This window comes from Schistocerca americana, chromosome 1 (assembly GCF_021461395.2).
Source record: "Schistocerca americana isolate TAMUIC-IGC-003095 chromosome 1, iqSchAmer2.1, whole genome shotgun sequence".
Classification (NCBI taxonomy): Eukaryota; Metazoa; Arthropoda; class Insecta; order Orthoptera; family Acrididae; genus Schistocerca; species Schistocerca americana.
The window spans coordinates 551,193,140-551,218,226 of record NC_060119.1 but is presented as its reverse complement, the minus strand read 5'-3'; the positions used below and the strand labels follow the sequence as shown (position 1 = coordinate 551,218,226).

At 36.8% G+C, this 25,087-nt stretch overlaps 1 protein-coding gene across 6 annotated transcripts in view; it reads right to left on the bottom strand.

The window, feature by feature from the left end:
• Positions 1-477: 477 nt before the first annotated feature.
• The window catches only part of LOC124606047 (phosphatidate phosphatase LPIN2), a 306,193-nt gene continuing 281,583 nt past the window's right edge, over positions 478-25,087 (bottom strand). For 3 of the 6 annotated variants that reach the window (XM_047138010.1, XM_047138033.1, XM_047138019.1), the window contains 13 exons: positions 24,105-24,364; positions 21,689-21,895; positions 21,379-21,529; positions 21,017-21,248; positions 18,185-18,429; positions 14,390-14,539; positions 12,618-12,774; positions 12,389-12,537; positions 12,148-12,275; positions 11,359-11,470; positions 8,230-8,344; positions 5,262-5,365; positions 478-2,131 (listed from right to left, as the gene is read on the bottom strand). In XM_047138010.1, coding sequence (XP_046993966.1) covers positions 1,939-2,131; positions 5,262-5,365; positions 8,230-8,344; positions 11,359-11,470; positions 12,148-12,275; positions 12,389-12,537; positions 12,618-12,774; positions 14,390-14,539; positions 18,185-18,429; positions 21,017-21,248; positions 21,379-21,529; positions 21,689-21,895; positions 24,105-24,364 — 2,203 coding nt within the window. In that variant the 3' untranslated portion in view covers positions 478-1,938. Of the gene's footprint in view, positions 2,132-4,791; positions 4,981-5,261; positions 5,366-8,229; positions 8,345-11,358; positions 11,471-12,147; positions 12,276-12,388; positions 12,538-12,617; positions 12,775-14,389; positions 14,540-18,184; positions 18,430-21,016; positions 21,249-21,378; positions 21,530-21,688; positions 21,896-24,104; positions 24,365-25,087 lie in introns of all 6 variants that reach the window. The other 3 variants (XR_006978694.1, XM_047138027.1, XM_047138044.1) reach the window with 3 other exon arrangements.

The window sequence follows — 25,087 nt, the reverse complement described above, 5'->3', positions numbered from 1 at the left end:
CCTTTCAAACTCTTGTCAGGTGCTGGTACCACTGTTGCATGTGAAGCATGCGGCATTTCTGTGACTACTGGTGATCACTCGACATCTCGCTATTCACGCCCCTTACATTACCTACCGTGCCTGATGACACTAACATATCATTAATGGATAATGGTGGCTGTTCTACCCATCACAGAGAGTTGTGACTGATCATTACCAATGGTCAGTACAATATTACATTGTCATCTGAGCAGGCCTTCTGGGTGCTCCACTTGTTCATCAGGCAGTGCTTGTATTAATGAAGAAATATAGATATATTTCTCACTATAATCTTGATGAATATGTCAGAATTAGTTGTAATTGGTTATTACATACTTCACAGAAGCAGCCTTCAGCAGCTGCTTCCGCCAGTTAATGTCTTATTTGGCTTGATCCACATCCCTGAAGGCTCCATCCATGAGAGGATTCAGGCAACAATTTGTGAATGAATAGAGAAAGTTTACAGTATGTAATTTATTTCTGCACTTGACTGAGTCATTCACTTGTTTGTATGACACTGGCAAAATAACATCCAGTACTGAAATATAATTGAAAATTGTTTTATATCATCACAAATCTTTTATTGAAACTTTATTTGGTGTATTGTGCTCTGGACTTAACAAAATGTCATGGCATTTGAAACAGAAAAAAGAAAAACAAATTACATTCACTAAAGCTGAACTAATAGATGCTGTCAGGAAAGACACAGGTATTGTAATTCAGTACACAAGGAGTGTTACATAAATGGTACAAATAGCACAAACCTTCATACAACGAAGGAAAACACAATAAAACAAATACAAAATATTGTACTATATGGTGTGTTGACTAAATTTAAATTACTTGCGCTAACAAAAGAGGTCTGGTGAAGCGCTAGTTTGTACATTACTCAGTCTTTGTATTAGTGCTCAAGAAGTGTAAATAAATACACTGTCAATGAACAGTCATACGAACAGTGCAACATATATAAACTTTCTATTTCTACATTTAAACGAAGTTACAAACTCATTTTTTATGCAACAGATACTTGACACCAGACCTATATAATCTGGAATGGAGTTAAGAGAGATCAAACATGTTTCAGAAAAAACTCAAAATTTATGACCTAAAAAAATATTGATAAGGTACTATGTACAAAAATTACTATAAGGTCAATAGGAATCATTCTGAACTTAATCATATATCACAAAATTCTCCTCGAGAATAGGGAAAAAAAGAAGCATGACTCACAACATATAGCTACCTAACCTTTCTACGAAAACATCAGTAGAAAACCATATCAGTTTGGGTCAAGTTATTTAAACTGATATAATGTGCTGTAGCCTCTCATAACAATGGGTGTTACACTTAGGTGCAAGCTCCTTTGCCAAATTTGAAAAAAAAAAACTAATTCATCATCAAATACAACAGAAACAGTCTAAGGCATTTCATGGAACCTTGTGTTTCACCTTTTTTCTTTTTTTTTTTGTCACAATAAGGGCACAAAGAAAAAAATAACTAATGGCTTTTTAGTAAATTTGCAAACGAACTCCTATTGTTCTGGAGAATCAATCACAATGTATATTTTAGCACCTAAAATCAAGTACAAAGGACAGAATATTACGATCCAGTTTAGTTTTGCACCTAAGAGTGCTGAAATACTGTCAAAAAATTGTTTGCACTTAAAAATTACTCAATGCAAGCTGCTTTCTCTGGTCAACCACATTTCTACACACACACACACACACACACACACACACACACACACACACACACACAAAACAAAGCCTGGTATTTAATTTCATAAAATGGCTCATCTGCTACCAACAAACACATTTACCACTCTTTTAAAGCAATTTTTTTTTTAATTCAGGACTTGTGTAACAAGTGAACAATGTGGCAGAGAATCTAAATGAGGGTACTTATATGAATAAATAATAACTAAGCTGTGCCAGCTGCTTTCTTGTGTCCTGCCTCATTAGCTGATATTGCAGAATGGCCTGACACAAGTGATGGATCCAGTTCTATCTCAGCAATGGGATCTCGCCAATAAACAAAATTGGAGAAATCTTCAGCTGTATCTTCTGGAGGAGGTGGAAACATCTGATCCACAATGTAGCTCATGTTAGAATACCTGGAAAATAAAATTTCAGTTGAAGATAACATTGAGGAGCCACTGAAAATGGTACAGAAACACTCAAGTAATAAATAGCTCAAAAGTTTTATTTTGGATACTATGATCAATGTGTAACTCTGAAAAATGTTTTCCTGCAGTAGCATGCCAAATGTTCTCTCCCTTGCGTGTGTGTGTGTTTTGTACAAGGATTGGACAACAATTATTTTGAATATTCAAATGATTTCATTTAAGATATTACTTCACTATTCACAGTTGATAGTATGGCGCATCGTAACCTAAATTTTACAAGTGTGACAGGATCTTCAAACTCATAGGAAGTCATGACAACAGTTGCAGAGTGAACTTGATGATGCAAAAATCAGTATTGTTGTAACAATTACCACAATCTTGTTCCCACTGCAAAATTCCAAAACTAGACCAAATGAACCCAACACTCAGAACAAATGTGTGTACTGTAGGTAATCATTGCAGATCAAAAATGAGTCATAAATGCTTTTAATTTCAGATCTTTGATATTTTCAATACATGATTTAGCAGCTGAGCTAATAACTTGAAGCACAGTGTTTTTATTATTATTATTATTATTATTCCAAAAATTTCTAACAGAGATTCAGGTTTCATTCCGTGTTGTGGCTTACAACTAACTTCCAAATATTCAAATATATTTTTCTAATCATGTACATTTGCAATTTAAAACTATACAAAAATAAATCCAGAGCAGAATGAGCCTCTGCTGCAATCTCCAAACATACCTGTTAATATGCCTTCCACATACTTCTGTATCTTTCCATCACTTTCACCATAAATTCCCTCCCTCCTTCCCTTTCTTCTACAAAATCAGCAACCAGTAAGCTTATAATGAGTATCACTACCAACCAATACAAAATCCATGAAGACAACTTATAAATGCGGTCAGCTTCTATTTAATCTACCGCACAATGTATTCCTACTTTTACCCACGAATGAATATCTTATGTTCCCATACTTCTCACTAAAAGCATCATAAAGGGGAGACAGTAGGATAGGGTTATATCTTATTGACAACTCAGTCATTTCACATCAAACATCAGCTTTAACTGGGTAAGGACAGTGTGAAGTCAGCACTGTCCTTATGCTTTGCCTACAGAATTACTTGGATGCAGTATTGAGGGATGTAGGGAATAGCACACCACTCTTCCAGTTGTCAACTTTCTGAATCCTGGAGCAGTTATTTATACAATTAGCTCCTCAAATGTCCTAATGAGGTTGAAAGCACCCAATTTCATTCTCCCACCAAGGAAAAATACCTGGCACTACCAATAATCAAAACCAGGCTTTCCACATAGCAAACCTTGGGAAATAAACATCTGAAGGACTGGGTGAGGATCTTTATCTTTTTCCTTCCAAATGAGGATCTAGTGTATTAAAGAAAATCTTCAGCCAGCCCTCTGCACTGTGTTCACATGTACCTTGAAGCAATTAACTCTGGATGTTTTTTCACTTTATAAACCCTTTAAAGTTACGAAAGTTACTGACACAATCATGTGTGAAATCCAAGTCAGTGGTATCTACAATTATGAGAAAGAATTAATAAAGGGTAAAGAAATTTTCAACATAAAACCACACATCTACATTGTTTCACAAAAACATCATACTGCGGCTGACTGCAGTGCAAACTGATACTACCGCTGCACAAATTCAAAATCCTTTCCAATGCTATCAACCCCCACCAAGTTCTGTTAATGTTTAAGGGCACTGTTCACAAAATTTAGTAACTGTTCAATGAATATAAGAGACAAATACAAGTCATGGTGCAGATTTAGTGCACTGAGGAAATTACTGAAGATGCACGAATTTATCAAGTCACATGTATGTCCATTGTTCATGTACCACTATTTTAACAATGTGTGTACCTGGATGACATTAACTTTTGCACCCAAAATCTATTTGTTAGAAATTCCTTTAATTGTTTGTATTTTACAGACAAACACTGATTACACTACTGTAAATTAAGGAACAATAAGCACTCTTTCACAAATGTAAAAAATAATATTTAAATGCTTCCAGCATGCTCATGAACATGTTTGTTATGTTTTAAGCTGAAATGGCTGTCCTGTGAAGCCAAAGCTTTCACTAAGTTACTGAGTAATGAACACCAATGAAAACAAGAAGCATCAGCAAAAGAACAGACTTTAAATGATGACAATGTAAGTGTTGCTTTTCCCAGTTAGCAAAAGAATAGAACATACATGCTGAAACACACAACCATTAGTTGCAAGTTCTCATGGTTGCTAATCCAAGACAAAGCTCTGCTAGAATAAGGTGCAGGTTATGTCATAGAATCAACAGTAGAGGAGTTAACAAATTGACTGTCACTTTGTTCATTATTTCTCCTGTTAAGGTGTTGAGAGTGAGGTCAATCACTGCTCCAGCTAGAAATCAAATGTTGAACAAGTTTAACTAAATCTTGTTGGTGTGACCAGTATTGAAGAAATGTGAAAATTAAGAGAATATCTCAGAGAATGAAACGTTTCAAATGTTGGGAAATTTAGCACATTTGAGTCAAATGCCTTCCAGTTATAGAACCACAATGACATAAGGAAGTAACTGGACATGCAGGCACAAGAAACTAGCAGAAGTCTCAAACGCACAACATGCGCATCAGTCACAGCCCTTACCAGATGGCAGCTGGTGATACAGCTACACACCCTAACATTTCTTGGTCCAGAAGACTGATGGCCATCGGTAAAAATGGTCGAGTAAATCAATATATCTCATTGTAATTAGCTGCAGTGCAGTTTAAGTTGCTTTAACATACTACAAGTGGTGGGAATAAGTCATTCACAATGCAACTTTGTCCTGAGTAACTGAAAAAGCAAATAAAAATTGTGTAACAGCATGCACAAAAAATTACATTGATACTGTAAATGGAACACCAGCCACAAACTAAATACTAAAAGACCTTAAATTTCTATCCGAATTAAGATCATTATTTTACTTTTGATAATTCAAAATCTAAAGAATCGATAACTTTCTACAATGTAAAATTGTAAATGATCTTAAGCTATCTACAAAAAGATAAACAGGCAGATGGAGAGAGAGTGAGAGGAAGTGCCAAAATATTAAATAATTTTCTAAAACTACTTACGAAGATTGGAATGTCTGCGTCAATTCATGTTTCAGTTCCCCCCTGTGATTAATGGTGAATATTCTGAAAATTGGAATGCCCACAGCACGATACGCCCATACATCCTGAAAGCAGAAACGAACACAAACGAGATACAGTATTTCAGTCTCAGCACTTTATGTATGAGCTCAAGTTTTTGCGCCCATTGTCAGGTACAATAAATTATCCAGGTATGTTACCGTGTTACACCCTAATATGAAATAATGTTACCAAGTGGCTAAAGCTGGGTTCTATTACTGTATGACAAGCTAATAAATACAAAAGAATAGTAGAAAAATTATTAATGTGTTGAAACACTATTTTCTTAAACAAATAATATTTTTTTTGGAACAAAATAATATAACATGTAATATGCGTATTCAGTTTATTCATTAGAATTCAAGTCCCATAAATACAGAACACTATTCCACCACAATTTCTGCGGATTGCATAAAAAGGAGTCACTACATTGCAGTGTATTCAGTTAAAATAGACAAAGCTAATATGTAAAATAAATACAATGTTGTCTTAGTACTAACTTTGAAATGGCATGATACCTATTAGAGAAGCAGTTACTTTTTGATTATAAAGTAGGTGCCAAGGAGCTATTTTTAGTTTTGTGACAAACGCACGGCTTGATCTATCAGCATCAGAACGAAAATATTACAATTAGAACCTCATAAGAATAGTGGTGGACCATTCTTACACCTTCCCAACAACAAACACAACAGTTCTGCTCAGCATGCTACTCAATTTCATGTAACTGACTACTTTAACAGCTAAGGAACACTTTTTTAATATTATGTTCACATGTAGTTTCTGTTCAAAACAAAGACGAGAGAATTAATTATTATCAATAATTTAATTTATTACAGTGCTTTTCATTCTTAAGTGAAATCTAGTTACTAATGAAACCATTGTTTGCAACAAATACAGAAACAATAATGGGCAAAGACGCTCAAGACCTTCAGAAACGACAAAGTGTAAATTCCAAAGAAGCTTCAAGAGACAGGTTATCTTTCCTCATTTTTGTTTATTGTTTCCATCCTGGCATTTTCTTTGTTACAATAAAGTGACAGTTTGACGTCAGCTCCTTACTGAGAGTAGAAATGAAAATAAGATTTTCTTTCCAGAAAGTAACCAGCTATTCCACCACAAAAGTGATGAATTACAGCAGACTTCAGTTTCAATAAGCAATCATGGAGTGCTGTTTAAGTGTGTGGGTTAAAGTTTAGGAAGTCTAAGGATTAAGTGACCGACAGGAGAACATTACATACCACCGTGGTTTAACCTAAATGGAAAATCCTTAGTACTTTCAAGGTGGTATCCAAGGCCTACATATGCAACGGTACAGTCAATGTCCGAGTGAGACTCAGGTGGTCTCAAAAGCACTGAAAAGTATTCTCCAGGTCGAAATGTCCTATTCAGAAATGCGTAAGCAAAAATCATACAGCAACTACAAGTAGAAGAACAAAAATATGACATGAAATGTTTGCATCTTTACAGAAAATTACTAGGTGCATTTTTGAGTACCTTTTTGAAACAAAAATAAAAAACTAGTAGACTTTTCTCAGCATTTTATTTTTACGTGAAAGTCTGCACTTTACAATCTACTTTTCGGCATAATTCCCACCAATATTAAGGCAGCACTTATCATACTGTGCAACCAGCTTTTTAATACCATTCTCGTTGAAATCTACCACCTGATTATATAACTACTGCAACAAAGTCATTTTGACACCTTTGTCGTCACCATGGCACTGACCACCCAGATGCTGCAGGAACACATGGTAGTCACTATGCGCTAAATCAGGGATGTACAAAGGGTGATAAAGTTGTTACCAGCCAAATGATCTGATCAGCTCAAGTTTGACTGGCTGTGTGTGTGTGTGTGTGTCATGAAACAAAACAATTCCCTTACTCAGCATGCCACACTTTTTGTTTTGAACTGCATGGCACAATTTTTTGAGGTCTCACGATAACTGGTGTCGCCACGAGGGGGAAATATCCAGAAGCAACACCTCCTTCCTTTTCCACAAACATTACATAAGATTTTGTGGGCTGAAATTGTTTGCTTGAATTTTTCTTGGGTTGTGATGATGCTGCCATTCCCTGGACAGCTGCTTTCATTCATGTGTAACATAAGCCATCCATGTTTTGTGGCCCATCACAATTTCACTAAAAAACTCATTGTACTGTTCTGGGAAAGTCAATGAATTGGCTACATGTTTGCTTTTGTGCACGTAAGTCAGCATTTTCGGTACCCAGTGAGAGTATAACTTTCAATAATTTAAACCCTTCTATAACAAATGTAAAAAGCACACTTCTTGACACTTGAGGAAACTTCACATGACATCAAAACTGTAAAGTGTCTGTTCTCTCCCTCTTTTTACCAACTTTCTGCACTGAGTCATCAGTCGCGATTGGAGGTCACCTCCTTCCTTATCATGCACATTCGAATGGCCATCTTCAAGATGTCTCAACTGTTTGCGGACCATCGTATCACTCATTTTCTTCATATACTTCACTTATCTGATAACGAATTTCAGCACTTAAATGCCTTTAGCACTAAAAAAGGGAATCACAGCACTTATTTTACCATCGGCATGAATCTCCGCATGTATTGTGCTGTCAGCAGTGTTCTCCATCAAATACTCACAAACAAAAATGAACACGCCGAGAGACTCCACAACGGTGTGTGTGGCTGGTGGCCGAACTCCCCCGAATAGGGCCTCCCGGCCAACAAATTCCATACGATAAAATGTTGATCCGCATGAATGGATTGAAGAATACAACTTTCTCAAAGAGAAAAAAAAGTGAACCCTGAAGGGCACATATTCGCCAGAAACATAAGATCACTGTATTTAATTGCAAACTCTTAACCAATTCTCTCTTCATATTCGAATATTATTACTGATACCAAAACGCCTCTGATGAGCAACACACTTACATTAATTCTATTGCCATATCCAGCATAGAATGGCTTGCTGTTTTCTGGAAACAATGCTTGAATATCACGGAGGCATGAGATCTTGAATTCCTCAGGCTTCTTTTCTATTACCTCTCTGAAAATATAAAAACATAGAATTAATTGAAGGTGAAAGATATATTAACCAATAACTAATTACGTCTACAACAAATTACCATGTGATGTCACTGGTAAACAAGAAAAAGATTTGCTGTGTGTGTGTGTGTGTGTGTGTGTGTGTGTGTGTGTGTGTCACTGACAACAGCGCTGTATACATGGAAGAACAGGTTTCAGATAGATTATGTAATGTAAAGACAGAGATTTAGGAACCAGGTTTTAAATTTTAAGACATTTCCAGGGGATGATGTGTGGACTCTGACCACAATCTATTGGTTATGAACTGTAGATTAAAACTGAAGAAACTGCAAAAAGGTGGGAATTTAAGGAGATGGGACCTGGATAAACTGACTAAACCAGAGGTTGTGTAGAGTTTCAGGGAGAGCATAAGGGAACAATTGACAGGAATGGGGGAAAGTAATACAGTAAAAGAAGAATGGGTAGCTCTGAGGGATGAAGTAGTGAAGGCAGCAGAGGATCAGGTAGGTAAAAAGACAAGGGCTAGTAGAACTCCTTGGGTAACAGAAGAAATATTGAATTTAATTGATGAAAGGAAAAAATATAAAATGCAGTAAATGAAGCAGGCAAAAAGGAATACAAATGTCTCAAAAATGAGATTGACAGGAAGTGCAAAATGTCTAAGCAGGGATGGCTAAAGGACAAATGTAAGGATGTAGAGGCTTATCTCACGAGGGGTAAGATAGATACTGCCTACAGGAAAATTAAAGAGACCTTTGGAGAAAAGAGAGCCACTTGTATGAATATCAACAGCTCAGATGGAAACCCAGTTCTTAGCAAAGAAGGGAAAGCAGAAAGGTGGAAGGAGTATATAGAGGGTCTATACAAGGGCGACGTACTTGAGGACAATATCATGGAAATGGAAGAGGATGTAGATGAAGGTGAAATGGGAGATATGATACTGTGTGAAGAGTTTGACAGAGCACTGAAAGATCTGAGTAGAAACAAGGCCCCGGGAGTAGACAACATTCCATTAGAACTACTGACGGCCTTGGGAGAGCCAGTCATGACAAAACTCTACCCTCTGTTGAGCAAGATGTATGAGACAGCCGAAATTCCCGCAGACTTCAAGAAGAATATAATAATTCCAATCCAAAAGAAAGCAGGTGTTGACAGATGTGAAAATTACCGAACTATCAGTTTCATAAGCCACAGCTGCAAAATACTAACGCGAATTCTTTACAGACGAATGGAAAAACTAGTAGAAGCCGACCCCGGGGAAGGTCAGTTTGGATTCCGTAGAAATACTGGAACACGTGAGGCAATACTAACCCTACGACTTATCTTAGAAGCTAGATTAAGGAAAGGCAAACCTACATTTCTAGCATTTGTAGACTTAGAGAAAGCTTTTGACAATGTTGACTGGAATACTCTCATTCAAATTCTGAAGGTGGCAGGAGTAAAATACAGGCAGTGAAAGCCTATTTACAATTCGTACAGAAACCAGATGGCAGTTGTAAGAGTCAAGGGACATGAAACGGAAGCAGTGGTTGGGAAGGGAGTGAGACAGGGTTGTAGCCTTTCCCCCGATGTTATTCAATCTGTATATTGAGCAAGCAGTGAAGGAAACAAAAGAAAAATTTGGAGTAGGTATTAAAATCCATGGAGAAGAAATAAAAACTTTGAGGTTCGCCAATGACATTGTAATTCTGTCAGAGACAGCAAAGGACTTGGAAGAGCAGTTGAACGGAATGGACAGTGTCATGAAAGGAGGGTATAAGATGAACAGCAACAAAAGCAAAACAAGGATAATGGAATGTAGTCGAATTAAGTCGGGTGATGCTGCGGGAATTAGATTAGGAACTGAGGCAATTGAAGTAGTAAAGGAGTTTTGCTATTTGGGGAGCAAAATAACTGATGATGGTCGAAGTAGAGAGGATATAAAATGTAGACTGGCAATGGCAAGGAAAGCGTTTCTGAAGAAGAGAAATTTGTTAACATCGAATATAGATTTAAGAGTCAGGAAGTCATTTCTGAAAGTATTTGCATGGAGTGTAGCCATGTATTGAAGTGAAACATGGATGATAACCAGTTTGGACAAGAAGAGAATAGAAGCTTTCGAAATGTGGTGCTACAGAAGAATGCTGCAGATTAGATGGGTTGATCACATAACTAATGAGGAGGTATTGAATAGAAATGGGGAGAAGAGGAGCTTGTGGCACAACTTGACTAGAAGAAGGGATCGGTTGGTAGGACATGTTCTGAGGCATCGAGGGATCACCAATTTAGTATTGGAGGGCAGCGTGGAGGGTAAAAATCATAGAGGGGGCCCAAGAGATGAATACACTAAGCAGATTCAAAAGGATGTAGGTTGCAGTAGGTACTGGGAGATGAAGTTTGCACAGGATAGAGTAGCATGGAGAGCTGCATCAAACAAGTCTCAGGACTGAAGACCACAACAACAACATGACAACAGCCTGGCTGAAACAATAAACATAAAATAACTGTCGCACTTTCTTTTTCAACAGATACACAATCCTAAGAGGAAAATGACTGCATTTAAGTAACTACTTATCCCATGGTTTGCCGGTGCGTATGAAAGGACCAGGCAAGAAATGCCTTCAGCTTTCAACATTGTAACAGGAGTTTCCAAATTTAAACTCTACCCCTAAGTATTATGATGATCATCATCTCATTGTCTTTCTCAGTGAGTTGAATACACCATTTTGGGGAACTTACTCAGCTGGAAACCCACGAGCTTCATGTTATAGCAGAAACAAGTTTTCTTCCTTCTGAGTAGCAATCATAAGTTGGAAATGAATTACTGAAAAAGTAAATTTCTATACCACACAGCACCAGTAAAAGATATACACTACACATATGAGAGAATGTACATACGAGCAAAAGTGACAAAATTTCAGTGCTTGTTGTGCTTTATTAATAGTTGTCTCTTCTTGTGTGTACAACCTCTCTATCAATGTGAGTTTATGAATCATGTGTGGGTGTACAATAAGCTAGAGTTTTGTTTACAAATACCTGTGGAATGCACTGATCAAACTGGTGGGGTTGAGCAACAGTGGGCCCTCAGGCAGCGAGAGATTCCCTTGTTTTATAGACTTAAGGTATTCTCTTGTTACACGTGCCTGACCTGTACACAAACGAAATCATTTTTCAGAAAATTAATCAAATAAATAGCTATGTGACTTTTTAACGAACGAACAAAAAGTTTATCTCACAATGCTACAAGTACACATCAGAACAAACACTAACTGACATATCAACAAATAAAACAGGGGAATATTGTCAGTCTACACACTGCAATAACAGAATGAAACTGAAATATTTAATGATATCTCTTAATGCTATATAGCAAAGGGTAGTTTAGTGACAGAAACGTAAATATTTTTAAAAATTCAAAAAGAACTGTCATTCTACTGTGTGTGTGTGTGTGTGTGTGTGTGTGTGTGTGTGTGGTGTGTGTGGGTGCGCGCGCGCGCCGCTATTCTTGTGCAGAACTGAGAAGTCTAGGATCAATGTAAAAAATCATCCATAGATGAAAGAACAATTGGCTGACTCTTGCAAAAAATGTTTATCAAAAGTGTTCCCAGTGGTTCTTCACAAATTTTGTTTCTAAAATATCTAAGTGTATATATTAGTTAGCAGAGGTAAAAAAAAAAATTAAGCATGAATCTATGGTGTAATGACAATGAGAAATACCGCTAATGAAAGGCAAGAATTGCTACTTTGCTATCGTATCACGTAGTCACTAACACTACTGACATAAATTGAAAATCACACAACAGAGAAAAGAAGAAACATGCTTACCAATGGCCCGTGCTGAGAGATATAACAGCTTATAGCCATTATTTTTTATTTTTGTGAAAAGTTGTGCTACTCCACTCTGTGCCCAGTCCTTCCCAACAATGGGTAAGATATGCCCAAGAACGTCAGACCTAAGTAAAATGATGCACTGTAAGTATGGATCTGTACCATGAATGATCAAATGTACATTTACACACGAGATGATAAGAACAAGATGCTGGACAGTTATGTCAAAGCAACTTACTTGGTAATTGTCCCATCAATGTCAGAGATAACAATCTTATCATCATAACGCCAACGGTATATGTGGCATTTGCACCTAGTTGTTCCTTGGTATGCTGTGGTAACACTGAAGACAACCTCATTAGCACCTTCCTGGAGATTTAGCTTAGCCTGAAAAGTAACAAAAATAAATTCAATTCTGCACGTCTACAAATAATTATTAATTACACTGCAATGTAATGCATTCTTACTATCTGATCAGAAGAAAGACGCAAAGTTTTCCTGTACTTTTCTGGATGATCATAATAGGATCTCTTCTCAAGAGGTTTCTTCACGATTTGCTGTTTTGTTTGGCCACCATCTGACTCATCTGAAGAGTTTGAACCACTGTACCCTTCCTCTTTTGATCTGAAAAATAAGTCATTGTATCAATAAGTCACAATATATCAATTAATTACGTAGTTTGGTTCTAATGACTGACATTTGCACTGAGACCTAACATTCACCATTAAGTAATTCCCTAGAAACAGTAGAATTCCAGGGCGTACAGAGATGATACAATAAAGTACATGGATAGGCAACTAGTGGAAAGCCAGTTGCTCTCAGCATTTTATTCTTGGACTGGAATTCTGAGTCCTGAAACCACTCCTGTAAAAAATTCAATCTGTGGCAAAAATGCCCTGGGAGGAACCGTGTAAGTGACCAAACAAGAAAAATATGAAGAGAAATTGGTGTAAAACCTTACATTCCTTTGCAATTTCTGTACAATGTACAGAAATCACACCGATTAATAGAATGCAACTGATTCATGGGATACATAAGAGGAGTGGTGATCTTTGGTTTGCAAGGCGCTCAACTGTGTTGTCATCAGCGCACTCAACTCTGTGGTCATCAGCGTCCGTACGCATCAGCGTCCGTACGAAGTCCCAATCCATAAATAGTCCAATCAAGCCACTTTCACAAATGATGATGACATGACGAGGACAACACAAACACACAATCCCCGGGCAGAGAAAATCCCCAACCTGGCTGGTAATTGAACCGGGACCCCGTTATCCAGAGGCAGCAATGCTAGCCGATAGACCAGCAGCTGCGGACGAATAATAGGGTCCTCTACTAAAAGTGCATTTGACTAGAGGCTGCTATGTCAAGTTTAGTGGCAGATATGTAAATAGATACTCTGAAACACATGCATATGGCGTGGCTCCACAGACGCAAACTTGTAGGTTCGGCCAGAGGACAAGTAAAATTGCAAGAAATGTTCAAACACATAGTTTGAAATCTGTGGAACTTCTAAATTTAACGAGTTATTTCAAAATGTCTGTAACAAGGTAGACTGCAACTTCCTATAATTCCACTGTAAGAGTGATGACTATAAGATACATCTAAACGGCTCAGGAGTGTTCTACACTTCAGAACCTGCTAGACCAGTAGCTGACTGACTGGGGTACAAAGAAGGCTTTTTGTACATGCACTTTAGGTGATACATTGCCCAGTCAACATAATAACTGTAAGAGATCCCAAATTATTAGTGGAAGCTCTAAAGAAATTCCTGTCCCTTGCTTCAGCATTTATCTAGAAGCAGTGTAAAAGTTCAGGGAAAATTATGTCTGGCTAAGGAAAATCTTGGAATCCTCAATCGCTAACTGGTAAAAATTATACATACTGAGGCTCCCAGGGCCATGCTTCCAATTGAAAGGTGCCATATCCTTTAAAAGAGAACCAAAATACTTCTGCAGTAAAACTAATGAAAAACAGGGCTGCTAAGGGTTAGATTATAACAATTAATGGTACAGTGAAAATTTACAGTAAAAACAAACAGACTTGCTACAAAAAAGTTACACAGTACTAACATTACATTGACAGCATTAAACTGTTCACACTTCAATAATCCACATAAAATCACAATAGTGCCTGAAGAAACTGATTTAATGCAATTTGCTATAAAATTAAGTATGGAACCCTCCCATTACCTACTGTATAGCTTTCATTCTTACAAATACCAAGCTTGATAGTAACTTACTCTTTCTGAGCAGCTGTCATTGTTTCCAACTCTTGGAAGGTTGCTTCTTGCGAACATTCTATTTCATCAGTTTTAATATCTTTTGTCTCTGATTTTGGTAGCTCTTGCTTTTCCGTTTCTTTTGCCATATCCTCCTCTTCACTCAAGCTCCTGAAACACAATGTATAATATTTTAGGATTTTGTTTTGGGTCGCAAATTACTGTATACAGTGCTTTACAAAAATGTAACCCCTCTCTCTCTCTCTCTCTCTCTCTCTCTCTCTCTCTCTCTCTCTCTCTCTCTCTCTCTCTCTCTCTGTGTGTGTGTGTGTGTGTGTGTGTGTGTGTGTGTGTGTGTGTGTGTGGGCGCGCGCGTGCGCGCTTTGGTCATTTGATTAGCAGTGTGTGCGCATGTGCGCGCGCGCGCTTTGGTCATTTGATTAGCATTTAAAGCAGCTATTCACCTCAACAGCTTGTGAAATTTTCACTGTAGCTACTGAGGAAATCAGCCTACTGATACATACACTGTATTTATACACGTATAAGAACCCTGAATGTAAGTTAACCCCCTTTTTTAAGAGGCTCCTTGAGAAATTCTGACTAATCCAAATTACAAACTTTTATTGATGTAAGGGATTTGTCTGAAGAGTTAACATTACATCTATTCTACATTTATGCCATTTATTGATTATCTACAATTTGATAACACAAGGAGAAATGAAATAAAAAAAATTGTTTACGTTACTTTTTATCTTCACTGCAGTTTTTGTTACTTTGCCTGTCATCTATGGAATTACTATTTTTTTATCATCCTAACAGGATAGCTGTGAAACTTTTACCTCTGTTGCCACAAATAATTGGCTGTTTCTTCTAAATATATTTCAATTTCTGAGGTTGTGGTTACTGTGGGACATAAGAAAAGCTTTTTTCCCTGAATACGCAGTGGATTATGATTCTGTACTGATGTGAGAATGTTAACAATGCCTCTTGCTTCCAACAAAACATATCATCCGCCCACTGCTCTTTTACTGGCTGCGTGGAACCAGCAGCTGACACTCCCAGTCCTTCCCATCATACTTCACAGTTAGTGTCCACAAGATTACTGCACAAAACACTTAAGCATGCCACTGGTCCCCATCTACACTTTTCTCATCTCCTGCAGAAATTTATACTACTGTTGAGTATCTGTTCAATTTTAAAGTAAGTTCGATTCCAAGTGCAAATGGATTCAGGCAAACTGCAATTCAAACACGGTAGATGTTCACAAAAAGCTAAAGTAAGCAGTATACATTCCCAATGTTGGCTGCACGATGAAATTTCTGCCTGCTCAACACTCCCCTCCCTTCTCTCATTGTATAGTGCTGTAATTCAGCAAGAGTGAAACATGTATGGCAGTATCTTTTAGGCTGCAGGTCATGTGTGACAACAGCAACTAATACTTAGTAAGAGATCATCATTATTCTGTTCAGTTCTCAAACTTTGATCGGCCCACAATCTAGTGACATCTGCTTATACTGTCTCCACAACAGGTCTTCAGTTGTAATTTATTCTCACAACAATAATTACAGTCAGTTTAATATGATTTATTTCATTTGTTGCATATTTTATTCTAAATTAATTTTTCTTGTTGTTTCATCTGAATGTCATCATCTTGTTCCAAAGCTGATTAAAATCTAATAACAATTTCCTCCAGTATTGTAATATGTGTAAAGTGACCAAATTTCTCATTTGCAACCCACTTGATAAGTCATTAGTTTCTCATAATCAAATATAATATTGGCTTGGGTTCAGAATTTTTTTGAAGGACAAGATTTTCACCGTTGAACATTATCTTTACTTAAAAAGCAGCCTAAATATACATATATGGTACCCATACACGTAAGAGAACTTTTACAAAAGTTTGTAAGTTGATAGAATTTAATGTTATTTCCTCCTGTGTTTCTCAAAACTGTCAATTTTTAACCAGAGCATTACACTGTTGTGGCTAGTTCATAGTTTCACACAGATCGCTTGCATTGGTGCTACAAGTCAAACGTCACTCGATTGTTCGAGCATGGTTGCTACTGTATCGAGCTTCGGCATAGCAAGAATTCTTGAGCCTATTCAAACACAAGTGTTGTTTGACATGTCCTTCCTTTAAGGATTGTTCAAAACAAAATCAGTATGAAATCTCAATAGCCAAAGTTTCATCTGTGAATGTACGATGAGCCATATATTAGTCTATTTAACAATGTAAAAACATTGACCTCATAAGCAAAAGTTTAATTTGTGAATGTATGACGACCCTGTATTTTTCGAGTAGCGAATTCCCGAAAAAATCTCGTCTTATAATTGAATGAATATGGTGTTTATATTATTCAGTTTCTGAATTTGAAACTTTATTTCTTTTAACTATTAATGCAGTTGTGGAAATGCCGTCATCTAATTATTATTATTATTATTATTATTATTATTATTATTATTTCCTGTCTCAGACATTATGTCTGGTTAAAAATGGAAAGTGACGCGGACCTTGATCAAGCGTGACTTCCTTTTAACTGTACAGTATATGTTACATTGCATTTAGGAACTTTCGGGTAACTGAACATGTATCAATAATTACAGATTTCTGTAGTTGTATATATGCGTTTGGATGCAGCTGTATTGCGTTGATGTACTGGTGGATATTGTGTGGTGTGACTCCTGTAGTTGATAGTATAATTGGTATAATGTCAACTTTATCCTGATGCCACATGTCTTTGACTTCCTTAGCCAATTGCATGTATTTTTCAATTTTTTCTCCTGTTTTCTTCTGTATGTTTGTTGTATTGGGTATGGATATTTCGATTAGTTGTGTTAATTTCTTCTTTTTATTGGTGATTATGATGTCAGGTTTGTTATGTGGTGTTGTTTTATCTGTTATAATGGTTCTGTTCCAGTATAATTTGTATTCATCATTCTCCAATGGCTAAGAAAAGGCAATATATACAGTGAGACAGAAGGGTTCATGATTGCAATACAGGATCAAGCAATAAACACCAGATATTACAGCAAGCATATTATTAAAGATCCCAATACCACAGCAGATAAATGCAGACTTTGCAAACACCAAATAGAAACAGTAGATCACATCGCAAGTGAATGTACAATACTAGCAAATACAGAATACCCCAGAAGACATGACAATGTAGCAATGCAGCTGTATTGCGTTGATCATCATCATCATCATCATCATCATCATCATCATCATCATCATCATCATCATCATCATCATCATTATATTATTATCATTATTAATGCCAAAGAACTGTAAGAAACTTATCATTCAAGGATTTATTGTGCACTGTTGATTTTTCATAGTCAATGTCATAAAAACACAACACAGCAGCAAGGACATTTTGTATTACACTGACTCCAAGACAAGCTTTAGATTCACAATTTAAGGAACATGCAAGATAAAGTGGAGGAATAGGCTCAACAATTACCACAAGGCTTGGGACCAACAACAGTTAACCACATGATCATTCTTAAGGTTTATTGCTGTAGTACCTACTGCAATTGTACAATTTTTTTAAGTAGTAGAAAGTGAAGTAATGTTCCGACAGTTCTCACATTAATAAATCATCATCATAGACAATAAAAAAGTAATACAAGACAGAAAAAAATTGTTAGACTGACTGTAGTTAGAACCTGGGACACTTGGAATTGTGTATTCTAGCACTTATGCACTGAGAAGAGCTAAGTTACAAACATACAACACACAGTAGCGAAGTTTTAATGAGCTGTAAATAATGAGCCAACAATGACAAAACATCATCTTTAAGAAATAATTCTTACTTCTGTTTCAATCTGGAGGTATCTTTCAGTTGTTCTGGCATTTCTCCACTGGTAACTGAAGCATCCTCCTTTACATCAGACAACCTCTCTGCTTCAGGAGATGATAACTCCTGTTCTTGGGAAGGAGCTTCATCACGTTTCTGTGACTGGCTTGCGCGTCTCCAATAAAACCACGAAGAGTATGTTGACTGCTTTGAATCTTTCTTACTTGTCATGTACTCGGCACACAGTGTATCAATTACTTCCTGTGGGGGGAAAAAGAAAACAGGTCAAACAATTTAGTAACCATATTTATTTCAATGGAAACTGAGTGATACAGAGAACAGGGCAGACTACCTTCTACTGCCTAAATTACCAACTGAAGATTCATGTACACTTTCAGCCACCCAGTGAAACTGAAACATGATCTACTCTCATGATCTGCAGACATCATCTGCCCATAGCACATGTACGTGTAAAGTTATTTAATCATTTTAGTATAGAAACTGTAGACTGTTACTAATATTTATGGTACCACAACACGTCTGAACTGCTCATAACAAAAACCAATTGCAGTTCTGAACAATTTTTTTTATTGGCAATACATTTGTAAGCCAGTTTCACCATTTAGACAATAAATGAGACTGTACAAAGCTTACCTCAAAAGGTAGTGTCTCTGTATTAATTGTATTTAAATGTAATTAAAAACATATTTTTACTATAAAACTGGCTTGAGTCCACAATGGAATGTTTCATGTTCACTGCTAGCAAAATGTTTGTTACAAGATACTGATTCACAATGTTCATTTCCATACTGTTATGAGCACGTGATCTTTAGAATAGTTATTATAAATTCGGTAAACTACTATGTGAAAAGTCTGTGTCCTTACAATCCAATACTGTAACTGCTCTATTTGCTGCATTTATAGGCAGATACATTTAACAATTGAACTTGTGCACAAATTGGGTACCTATAAAGCAACAAACTTTTCAGAGATCTGAACTTTTATAAATGCTGTAAACAGTATACGCTATTACTTTTGAAAATTGTAAGCTTTTTATTGACTTGCTTAGTCATGTGGTGCTTGGAATGGAAAGCTGCAACTTGTGTGATGACTGTGGTCACAATTTGATGAAATTCTGAGTGTACAGCATATTCCCAGCAGGTAGTCAGGTTGGCAAATGGCAGCTTGAAGACTTATTTCTGATGTGATGGATACCACACATTATTCTAATGGCTTTTTTTTGTGCAGTGAAAATTTCCTTTGCGAGAGGTTGGTTCCCCCAGAATATAATAGCATATGACATTAATGAATGAAAATAGCAGAAGTACGAAGCCTTAATGGTTTCTACTTCAGCAACTGAAGCAACAACTCACATTTCCTTTGCAACTAATGTTTTATTATGTTTTTCCTCTCATTTGTTTTATTGCCACAGTATTATTTTGCAGAAGTGGGATACAGTAATATTCTTTGCTGGAGTATCAGTTTCTACCAGTCAACATTACAAAAACTTAACTGATAACTAAAATAATGAAAAATTCCTGGGTTTTTTACTGATTTTTCCTCAGATGAAAAAATTTTTGGATCTCCCCCCCCCCCGAGCGGCGACAGGCCGTAAACACGCACTATCAGAATGTGACAAACAATGCATGACACAGTACAGTAATGCATTTTCAGCTTAGAGTGACAAACACCTATAACAAAGAAAACAGCACTTATCAGATCAAAGCAAAATAAGCAATCGATTGAAACCAGACAAAGCACATGAAAAAGGAAGGGTACCCGTATAAATACGGACGGAGCGCCTGACGCATAGAAATGGCTACCTGGTAAAGCTTAACTGCCAAGCCTACGACTCGAACCAAACTACTGTAGCTGTATCGTCATTCGTTCGACCTAAATTGTCTCTCATATTACAATGGACCAACTTTGTTTCGATTTGGGGGTGCGGCCTAAAACTTTTCTCTCCCCTTGAATTTCGAGTCTCAAATTTCAGGTGTGGCTTAGATTCGGGAAATTTTTTTCCCCTTTATTTCGAGTCTCATTTTTCAGGTGCGGCTTAGATTCGAGTGTGACTTAGATTCGAGTAAATACGGTACTGTTGCTATACCACAAAATAACAGATAACGTTCCACTAAGTTCTTCTACAAACAAACAAGCGTTGTTCAATTTATTTATGCCTATGGAGAAATTTACCCCACCAGAAAAATAATGTTAAAAATTACACATACATGCATAAAGTGAAATCAGGAGGACAGCCTGTTGTTGAATGACACCAGTGTTGAATAAATTGTATGCTGAAGGAATACCTTAGCAGGATGATAACAGTAAGAGTTCATAGCTCACTCATAGATGACTTCATAAATTATGTATTTTTGGGGATCCACAGCCTGCAGATGCCTAATAAACATAAACATGGTCCGTAGTAGGCTGTAATGCAATTTTAATTTAATCATGTGATTAGCTAATTTCGACTAAGCATCACCGTCTAGCACATCTGTAACACATGCATTTGATGTCACTTGTGGAGATGTTACAAATGTGCTTGACACTGACGCTTAGTTGAAAGTAGCTAATCGACACTTCATAAATGTATGATATGTTTTTGAGTCAAACCACACAAGATACCACATGCATTAGTAATGAAGTACATTATTCTAATAAGAATGTTGATTAATGTTGATTTTCTAACGTAAAAACCAAATACTTTGATGTGAAATGGAATTAAAAGACAGTATGTTTACACTTTGGAGAAGTTTAGTTCTCAATAATGTAACAATCAAAAATAAGAAAAGGTCACAAAACAATGTTTCACAATGTGGAAAGGTTTCAACAAAATTCTTTTACTAACCTGAGGCAGGGGTTTTTGATAAACTACAAGTGACATCACTATTGGGCAAGCTGTCTTCCAGTTGTAGAACTTTCCATTGAATCTCACAACTAAATTTGGGCTCTCAATAATCTTTGGATCTCTAACGATATCATCATATGCAATAATATTCTGTAGAAACGCATCCTCTGATGGTCCTTTTCTTCCATCTGATAATCCACCACAAAGTGACAAGGATATTTCTCCATACGATCTGTATATGAACAGTAAACATGATATCTTAGCAAAAAAATATTAAGCTCACTCTGCATAATCTGATGAACAGAAATTTAATTTAAATATAAATCCACAGTTTTCATTAGCATTCTTGTTAAAATACATACTTTTTTTCAAAAACTGAGTGTTTCAATTCATCAAAATCACTATCCAAAGACTTTGGACCACAAACTGCTCCTTCCACACTGTTTGGAGACTGAGGTAGAGACGTTCCATTTCCTGACTCTGCATCATCTTCTCTCTGCCTCTCTTGTGGTTCTAAACAAAAAGAGGAACGTTATCAGATTAATTAGTATTTATAGTCTGACACACAATCAAATGTTTATTGTATGAATAAAGTGGTAATAAACTCATCGGAATTTTTTTAAAATTCATTAATAAAGCCCAGCCACCATAAGCAGCATCAGCAACATATACCTTCTTGAAGATGTTGAGGAGCAGCAGTAGAGGGGCCCTGCCTGTAAGACGTGGGAAAATACAGGGCAGCCACCTCAGGGTCCAGTTCATCCATATTGAGATCAGACAAGTAGATTCCTTCAGACTCTGGGTTGTGGCGAATCCTTTTTGTCTTCTTCATAAAACTGAACATGCCACTCAGCATGGACCTCTGCGCTGCCTCTGCTGCTGCAAAGCCACATAACATTCGCCATGTTGCAATAGCTGCAAAGCTACATGCAATAACCATGCAACTGACACCCACAGGCAAGACTACCCCAAGCATGCCCACTATAAATCCTAATAGCACCAGAAAAATCACTTTAATTTATGCCTTACCAATTACTTCTACAATTTTTATTTGTTAGTAAACTTATTTTTAACCTGTTACCACAGCCTGCATAGCAATGAGAAGATGCAGTACCATCCACCAAGCAGCAGCTTATTTTGTAGAGAAAAAATGTGCATTAGACTTAAGAGTACAATTTTCTGTGCACTCTTTAAATACAGCCAAGAGAGTCCTAACATAAACTTTAATAGAATAGAGAAAATGCATATATGTCAGAATCTATGCCTGTGGCACAAAAATTTTAAATGTGTATATTAGGGCACTTATAACCAAGGTTTAAATTATTTTGCTGGAGTATCATCTGTGTAAACACAGTTCAATACAATTAGTCAGTTTTCAGTTTACAGAGGAGCAGGAACAATATTCCTTTCAAAAGTAGTTGCTAAAATTGTCACTACTAACAATAAGTTAAAAATGTCAGCCACACATGTGGAACTACAGAAATTCTTTAGTACCTAAGGTTCTTGGCAAAATATCAACATCTATTAATACAGTGTAAAATGTATCTTTGATAACAAAAACAATCTGACATACGGGTAACTGGTGCTTTTAGCTCCTGAATGGAAGTTATGGGGTTATGTGTAATTTCTCACAAAGAAACATTCATCATTCTTCGAGATATATAGCAGGAGCAAATCTTCAACTGCCTTTGTTTTCATGAAAATATATAAATAGCAACAAATTACAGAGGCCACATTGGGCATGCTATTCTTTTCTCAGGCTTGTCGAAACAATCTGACATTTCCAGCAATGAGAGTGACGATTTTAATCTCTAAAAATAGAACAATGTTGGTGACATTGAATTAATTCAGTCACTTGAAACTACTCTACAGCCCTCAGTGTGACAAGACTGATGGATTAAAAAATCATGATATGGCCAGGCAAAACCTCCACCATTGTTCACATCTGCAAGAAGGTACTGTGGTTGTATACTTTCTTCATTCTCATTAATAAAACACATCCAGCATTGGATAACGTGTCATAGTATAATCTGTAGACCACATTCCAGGATTATATTGATCAATTATCCAGATTTGAGTTTCTTGCAGCATGGAAGCTGTTTCTTTACTTATTCCCAATTTATAAAAGATTTGTTGATATTGTGTTATCTATTTCAATATCGAGTTCAGCAATTCCTCGTGTGGCAGTGATCATCTTATAACAACAAATAATGATCACCTTTAATGTTCTATGACTTTAAAGACTTTCCCAACAGCACCATAAGCCTGGTCTTACGTGCAGCACCAGTGGTGGGCACCGTACATGCTGTGTATGGTACGATGGCCCATTTAGGACAAGTTGCCAGCCTCAGCATAAGTTTTCAGCTGGACTCAGCAGCAGCTCTGTCTCCCGAAGATGGCAAAGAAATCGATTATCGAAATATTGAGTCATTGATTTTGTGATCTGGCAGCAAAACCCAAGGAAACTACCATCTTCAATGTCCTCTTTGACCATTCATACACTTTAATGCTTAATTCAGTAATTTTTTTCTGTAAACTGTGTATTATGTCAGAACACTAGGTACATTAACATTAGAGACTGCATCAAGTAAGGAATTTATGTAAATACAGTAGCATCCTAAGTATTCCTGCACGGAGACATTTAAGCGGTCATTCTTCCCATACTCCACATGTGATCAGAAAGGGAAGAAACCCCACTATGTGGTTCAATGGGAAGCACACACTGCCATACACTACAGTAGTTTGCAGAGTATGGATAAAGATGTAGGTCTGTGAATAAGTGGTAATAGACAATTTTGGCCTTAGTGAAACTTATCAAGGTTCATCCTAAAATTAAATCTACACAGTGGTCACAGACCACTGGCAGTTCGAACTTCGAGAGGTGTCACCGTACAGCAACAAACTAAAGACAACATCACTACAATGTAACACGAAACAGAAAGTCTTTGTTTACAGCACAGTTTCTGTATTATTTGCAGATAATATATGTGTGCAATTTGTTGTGGTATAAACCCACTAAAGGAAAGTTGTTCTAGATTTAATTAACTATATCAGAATTCTAAATGATTACATGAAACAGGAGACCAACCTTGTTGCTGTTTCTGGACATCCTCATCACTAGAAGATACCGGCTCCAGGTCGGGCTTCTCCTTAGTCATCACACGTGGGCTCTGTGTGGACAGAGATCTGGCTGGTGGGGAAGGCAGTTCTCCCCATCGCCATGATTGCTGCATTACTCCATGTTCATCTTGGCTGAGGCATCCTTCCGTACTAACACCCTTTGACTGTCTGTTGACCTCGTACTCTGTATCTGACTGCACTGGGGAGCTGGGACGTGAGTCCTGTGGGCTAGATCACATCAGACTTTTGAGTCACCAACTTAACTGTACTAATCATATGGGGACAGTCAAGAAAATAATGGTAACACATAGTAACACATTTAATAACTAAATTAATGTGTAAATGCAAATGACTATTCATACGCTATAATTCAAGAGGTAGATTTTATTTATCTTCAAGCAAGCTGATGCAGAGAAGGCTAACAATAACTAAATTGTGCTTAATGAATGAACAAAACATTTAGAAAGTATGGCAAGATGTTAAATAGCCGAAGTAAAACATTAACTCAATAGTCAATGAAAAGTATGAAACACATCCACTCCTCGAATTAAATGAAGGAAATTACCTAAATAGTTTAATCTTACATTGAATACATCAGTTTCAAAACTGAACAGGAAAGTTAATTTCACATTTTCTGCTGTGTTTCTGTACAACATTTGACTAACCAAACTGCAACTCCAAAATTCGTTCTATTTAATAGACAAACTATATCTTTGTATCTACATCATCATACACAAATGTCAAAAACTGACTACTAACATATAAACAAAATTAAAGTATAACCTACAGTCTTTAGACGCACAGCTTTATTTCTTCAGATTGAAACATGTGAACAGTGAGCAGTACTGTGAGAGGTTGCTCTCATGGTGGAAGAGAAGTATTGAACTTAAACATCCCATTGACACTGAGGTAATTAGTGACTGAGCACTTGCTTTATTGGATAAGAGCAGG